At 64.9% G+C, this 5785-nt stretch overlaps 1 protein-coding gene across 1 annotated transcript; it reads right to left on the bottom strand.

Moving 5' to 3' along the window:
* Positions 1–323: 323 nt before the first annotated feature.
* Positions 324–3676, bottom strand: NEUROD2 (neuronal differentiation 2). The gene is given in 3 exon segments (XM_063178726.1): positions 324–2092; positions 2095–2358; positions 3486–3676. Coding segments are annotated over 2 exon segments (1074 nt in total). The 5' UTR covers positions 2354–2358; positions 3486–3676; the 3' UTR covers positions 324–1277.
* Positions 3677–5785: the final 2109 nt, after the last annotated feature.

The raw sequence follows: 5785 nt of genomic DNA on the forward strand, positions 1-5785 counted from the left end.
AAAAAAAGCATTATCGGCTTCCCGGTGTGTCCCGGCTGAAGGAATGCGGCAAACCGGGCCGGAGACCCCCGGCCGGGCGCAGCCCCGCCAGCCCCCCCGGAGCCCCGTTTGCATAGCTGCGGGCTCCGCCAGCTCGGCAAAACCGGGGCGGCTCCGCTGGGAGGTGGGGGGGTGTATTTTTTTTTTTTTTAATTATTATCATTATTTTTCCCTTTTTTTTTTTTCTTTTTTTTTTTCCTTTTTTTTTTTTCCTTTTTTTTTTGTTGTTTTTGTTTTTTTTTTTTTTGTTTTTTTTTTTTTTTTGTCTTTTCTTTTCCGTTTCAAGTTTTTTTTTTTTTTTTTAAAACAGGTAAAAAACGTCCTGACACACGCGCTGCGAGGAGCTCCCGGGGCGGGGAGCGGGGCCGGGGCCCCCCCAAAGCAAAGTGCATCTCGGAGCGTCCGCCGGGCCGGGCCTCTTGCATAGATAGAAATTGGGGTTCGTTCCTCCCTGCGCCTCTTTATTGCTTCGGAAAGTTTCGCTCCGCGCCGAGCGCGGGCTCCTCTCGCTCCCACGGGCCGGGGCAGCGGGTGTCCAATGCCGGGGGGGTCCGGGAGGGGTCGGGGTCAGGGCTGGGGAAGGGGAGAAACGGCCCAAAATGGGGTTGGGAGGTGGGGAAAAAAATTCCCCCAAAAAAATTAACGTAGAAAATTGAATTAAAACGAATTAAAAGTGAAACGAAGCGGCTCGACCCAAAGGGTCGTGCTGGGGAGCGGGGGGGGTTTCGGTGGGCTGGGTGGGGGGGTTGGCCCGTGTGGGGCGTCTCCCCTTGTAAAATAAATTAATAATGATAAATTAATAATAATAATAATAATAATAATAATAATAATAATAACAATAATAATAATAATAATAGTAGTTATCATAGCTGTGATAGTTATTATAACAACAGCGACGTTAACAGCGATGATAATAAAATAAGTCAATAAATTACGCGAAATAATAAAGAAGTAGCAATAAATAACGAAAATTTTAGAAACAACGAAATCGACCGGAATTAAAAAAAAAAAAAAATTAATTAAGGGAAAGGGAAAATCCTCCCAAAAAAGCACTTTGTCCCCACGGGGCGCGGGGACCCGCCGCCGGGGCCGGGTCCCCATATTGCACCAAAGCCCACGGCGGAGCCCCGGGGGCCGGTCCGCGGGTGGGGTGGGGTGGGGGGGTTTGGGGGAGTCTCCCCCCCGTCCCCGCCACCTCGGCGATGGGGAGGGGGTCTCGGGGAGGGGAAGGAGGGGGGTCAGTTGTGGAAGAAGGCGTTGAGCTCCTCGTACATGGGGCCCCGCTCGTGCGGGAGGTGCATGTCGTAGGGGAAGATGTTCTCGGAGTGGACCCCCCCGCGCATCCCCGCCGAGCCGAAGACCAGGTTGTGAGCGGCGGGGCGGGAGCCGGGCAGCGCCGAGTAGTGCATAGAGTAGTGGTAGCTTTTCTCGTGGTCGGGGGATGAAGAGTCCTGCTTGAGGGAGAAGTTGCCGTTGATGCAGAGCGGCGGGCTGAGCCCCCCGTCGTACTCCGAGCTGTTGTAGTCGGGGGAGGTGTTGCCGTAGAGGCTCTCGTAGGCGGAGGCGCAGTAGCCGTGTGTCCTCAGCCCGTGCGGCCCGGGGCCGGCGGCGGGCGGGCAGGGCGCCGCGGCCAGCCGCGAGCAGGGGTAGGGGTAGGGGTGCACGGCGAAGGAGGCGGCGTTGGGGCCGTGGAAACGACCCCCGTCCTGGCCCTGCTCCGTCAGGAAGTTGCGGGAGTTGAGCTGGAGGCAGCCGGCCACCAGGTTGGTGGTGGGCTGGGACAGCCCCTTGCACAGAGTCTGCACGTAGGAGACCAGGTCGGGCCGCTTGCCCGAGCGCAGGATCTCGGAGAGAGCCCAGATGTAGTTCTTGGCCAAGCGGAGGGTCTCGATTTTGGAGAGTTTTTGCGTTTTGGAGTAGCAGGGCACCACCTTGCGCAGGTTGTCCAGGGCCGCGTTCAGGTCGTGCATCCGGTTCCTCTCGCGGGCGTTCGCCTTCTGCCGCCGCAGCTTGGAGCGCTCCAGCCGCGCCTTCGTCATCTTCCTCTTCTTGGGCCGCGCTTCTTGGGCCGCTCGCCCTCCGCCTCCTCCAGGCCTTCCTCCTCCTCCTCCTCCTCCTCCTCGTCCCCTCCTAGCTCCCCTTCCTCCTTGCTCTCTCCCAGCGAACCCTCGGGCGGCTCCTCGGGGAGGGCGCAGCCCTTGGCCGCCCGCTCCTCCTTCTCGCTCCGGGCATCCTCCTCGCACTCCTCGGCCCAACCGGGGAATTTCGGGACTTCGGGGACCAGGCTGGGCTCGCTGAAAAGTCGCGTCAACATGGTGGCTGCAGCGGGGGGCAAAGAGCCAGGCGTTACCGGCGGCCCCGCCGCCCGCCGCCCCCTCCCCGCCCCGCTCCCACCCGCCGGGACCGGCGAAAACGAATTGGGCGCGGGGCCTCCGGCCGCCGCCCCCCGCCCCCGCCGCCCGACCCCGGGGCCACCGGGGCTCTCTCGGGGCGCGGCGATTCCGCCCCGGCCCGACCCCCGCCGGCCCCACCGCCGGGGTCCCCGCGGCCGCCGCCCGCGCCCCTCTCCCGCTGCCCCGCGCCCCCCCCGGGCCCCCCCCCGCCCCCGGCCCGCCCGGTGCCCCCCCCTCGATGCCCCGAGGGCCGGGCCCGGTGTCGCCGGTCCCTCTTTGACGCCTCCAACTTTTCCCCGCCGCGGGCGCGGAGCGGCCCCGGTGGCGGCTCCGCCACCGCCTTCCCGGGGCCGGCGGGGGTCGAGGCGACACCGTCGCCCCCCCCGCATCCCCAGGTACCCCCCGTACCCGCTCCGGCCCGGTCAGCCGCGCCCGCCTCCCCCTCCCCGCCCCGGGGCTCCCCGCGGCCGCCGGAGCGCGGCCCGGTAAAACGCGGCGGCACCAACCGGGGGGCGGCGGGGGGCGGCGGGGGCGGCCGGGCCCCCCCCCCGGGGGTGCGCGGTGGCCGCGGGCGGCGGCGCTGCCGGGGGCGCCCCCGGGGCCGGTGGGCGCGGCGGGGCCGGGGCGGGGGCGCCGCCCGGGGCGAGGGCCGGGGGCGCCGGGGGGCAGCGGGGGGGCGGCTCCGCCAGGTCGGGCCCCCCCGGGGCGGCGGCGAGGCGGCTCCGCGCTGATTTCGTTGATGCCGCTCGGCCGCCGCTGCCCGCTCCGTCCCACCGGGACCGCGGAGCCCCGGGCGCGCCCAGGCTCGGGGAGGGGGGAACGGGGGCGGCGAAAGCCCGAGAACCCCCCTTGGGGGAGACTTCGGCGGGGGGAGAAAACGAGAAAAGCCCATCAGCGGGGAGCGGGAGAAGCGAGGGCCGGGGGACAACGAAAGATGGGGGGGGAAAAAAGGGCGAGACGCGGCGGAGAAACAAAATCAACATGGAAGTTGCCTTTTCTCCATTCAAGTTTCCTCCGCTGCCCTCCCAACCCTCCACTTCTTACATAACTCACCTTCGGGCGGACCGCAGGAATTCTTATTTCATTGTTCCCAGCATCTTCTGGGAGCGGGACGCGGCTCCTTGAGGTGCTCCAGCCTCCTGCAGTCCTCTATCCAAAAGGAGGCGAGAGTGGCATCTCTACCCAGCAAAGGGGGGTACCAGCTCTGCTGCCAGTGCCATATGGTTGGCACGTCATGCGCGAGAGCTATCACATGAGAGCTAATGATTGACATGCGCTTGCATTCAGGGAGATTTGTCTCTCTGGGGAAGGAGGACTCGCCATCTGTCACTCTGTACTCTAAAAAAAAAAAAAAAAAAAAAAAAAAAGAAAAAAAAAAGGAAAAGAAAAAAAAAATCCTCTTCCAAATCTCCAGCTCTGCCTACACGCTGCAAAATGGGAAAATGGGACCCGGGCGAGATGCGGGCGATGGCGGGGCCGGGAGGAACAATGGAGCCGGCGGGGGAAAGCGGCCATCCCGGCAGGGCCGAGCGTGGCACGGGCACAGGCGGGCGCCGGGGTGAGGGGGGCGATGCCACGGGGACCCTCGCTGCGAGCTGGCATCTGCGGCTCCTGCAGAACGCTGCCGCGGCCGCCCGGCTCCGTCCCCACCCTCAGCCGGCAGCCGAGAGGCGATGGCGAGGGCCTGGCACGGGCTGGGCACGGCACAGGCGCTGGCAGTGCCCGCTTCGGCCGCGCCGGCGCTGCCAGGGGGCTGCAGGTGTGTGCCCATGGCCGCACAGCCGTGCCAAGGGCCCTCCAGCCTGTGGCACGGCCCCACACGGGCCTTGGCACCCTCTGGGCACACGCACGGCCCTTGCACGCTCACACACTCAGGGATGCACCCAGGGCTGAGCCCTCGTGGGTGCCAACCCCACGGTGCCCGTGGCCGAGGCCCGGCCGTGCCACGGTGCTGCCAACGAGGCCTTTGTCTGCCTGGCACCTCCTCAGTGCTGTGCCACCCTGCGGCCTCCAGATCTGTCCCCAACATGGGCACTGGGCACCCAGAAATGGCTGCTGCCCTTTTGGTGGGCACCAGCAGGGCCACAAAGCGCAGTGTCCCCAAAAGCCACCTCCCATCACCCAGTGTCCCAATGCCACGTCCTGGATCTCTGTGCCCACAAACCCGGTGCCAATGCCATGTCCTGGATCCCCTCTGTGCCCACAAACCCGGTGCCAATGCCACATCCTGGATCTCTGTGCCCACAAACCCAGTGCCAATGCCATGTCCTGGATCTCCTCTGTGCCCACAAACCCAGTGCAATGCCATGTCCTGGATCCCCTCTGTGCCCACAAACCCGGTGCCAATGCCACGTCCTGCATCTCCTCTGTGCCCACAAACCTGGTGCCAATGCCGTGTCCTGGATCTCCTCTGTGCCCACAATCCCGGTGCCAATGCCATGTCCTGGATCTCCTCTGTGCCCACAAACCCGGTGCCAATGCCATGTCCTGGATCCACTCTGTGCCCACAAACCCGGTGCCAATGCCACCTCCTGGATCCACTCTATGCCCACAAACTCGGGGGTCAGGACCTGCCTGGTTTGAGGGCTGGGGACAGGGACAGGGTGCCACACACCAGCACGTGCCAGGCGAGGGTGGCACGGCCGTGACGTGGACACGGTGACAGCAATGGCAGTGCCCACACCCAGACAAAGGGCTGGCCGTGCCAGGCTGTCAGGGGCATCAGCAGGGCCCATTGCCCCCGTGCAGGTGCCAGGGCTGGATGTGACAGAGGGGTCAGTGTCCCCCAGCAGGAGCCCTCTGATTGTCACTCACGGCTGTGGCCCAGCAGATGGCAGGGCCCACCCCACCCTGCCAGGCGTGGCACCGACTCCCGGGCATCCTCCTGGCACCAGGCATCCCTTCCCTGTGGCACCGATGGGCTCCCTGTGCTGCTGCCACCCCCGGTGCTGACCCGCGGGAGCCCGCCCTCACCTGGCACCTGTGGCACTGCAGAGCCACCTCTGGGCGTGTCCCTGTGCCCTGCCACGGTCCCCAGCCCTCGGAGGGTGGCACAGCCCAGGTGCCAGGGCAGGGAAGCCATCGGTGCCCCCGTTCCTGGCATCAGAATTACGGCACAATGTGGGGGGGACAAATGGGGACGAGGGGGTGACACAGAGTGAGTGGCTGAGGTGGCTGGGATGGGGACAGGGATGGGGACAAGGACGGGGACAGGGATGGGGACAGGGATGGGGACAGGGATGGGGACAGGGATGGGGACAATGATGGGGACAATGATGGGGACAGGGATGGGGACAGGGATGGGGACAAGGATGGGGACAATGATGGGGACAGGGATGGGGACAGGGATGGGG

The sequence above is a fragment of the Melospiza melodia genome, chromosome 30 (genome assembly GCF_035770615.1).
Source record: "Melospiza melodia melodia isolate bMelMel2 chromosome 30, bMelMel2.pri, whole genome shotgun sequence".
Taxonomy (NCBI): Eukaryota; Metazoa; Chordata; class Aves; order Passeriformes; family Passerellidae; genus Melospiza; species Melospiza melodia.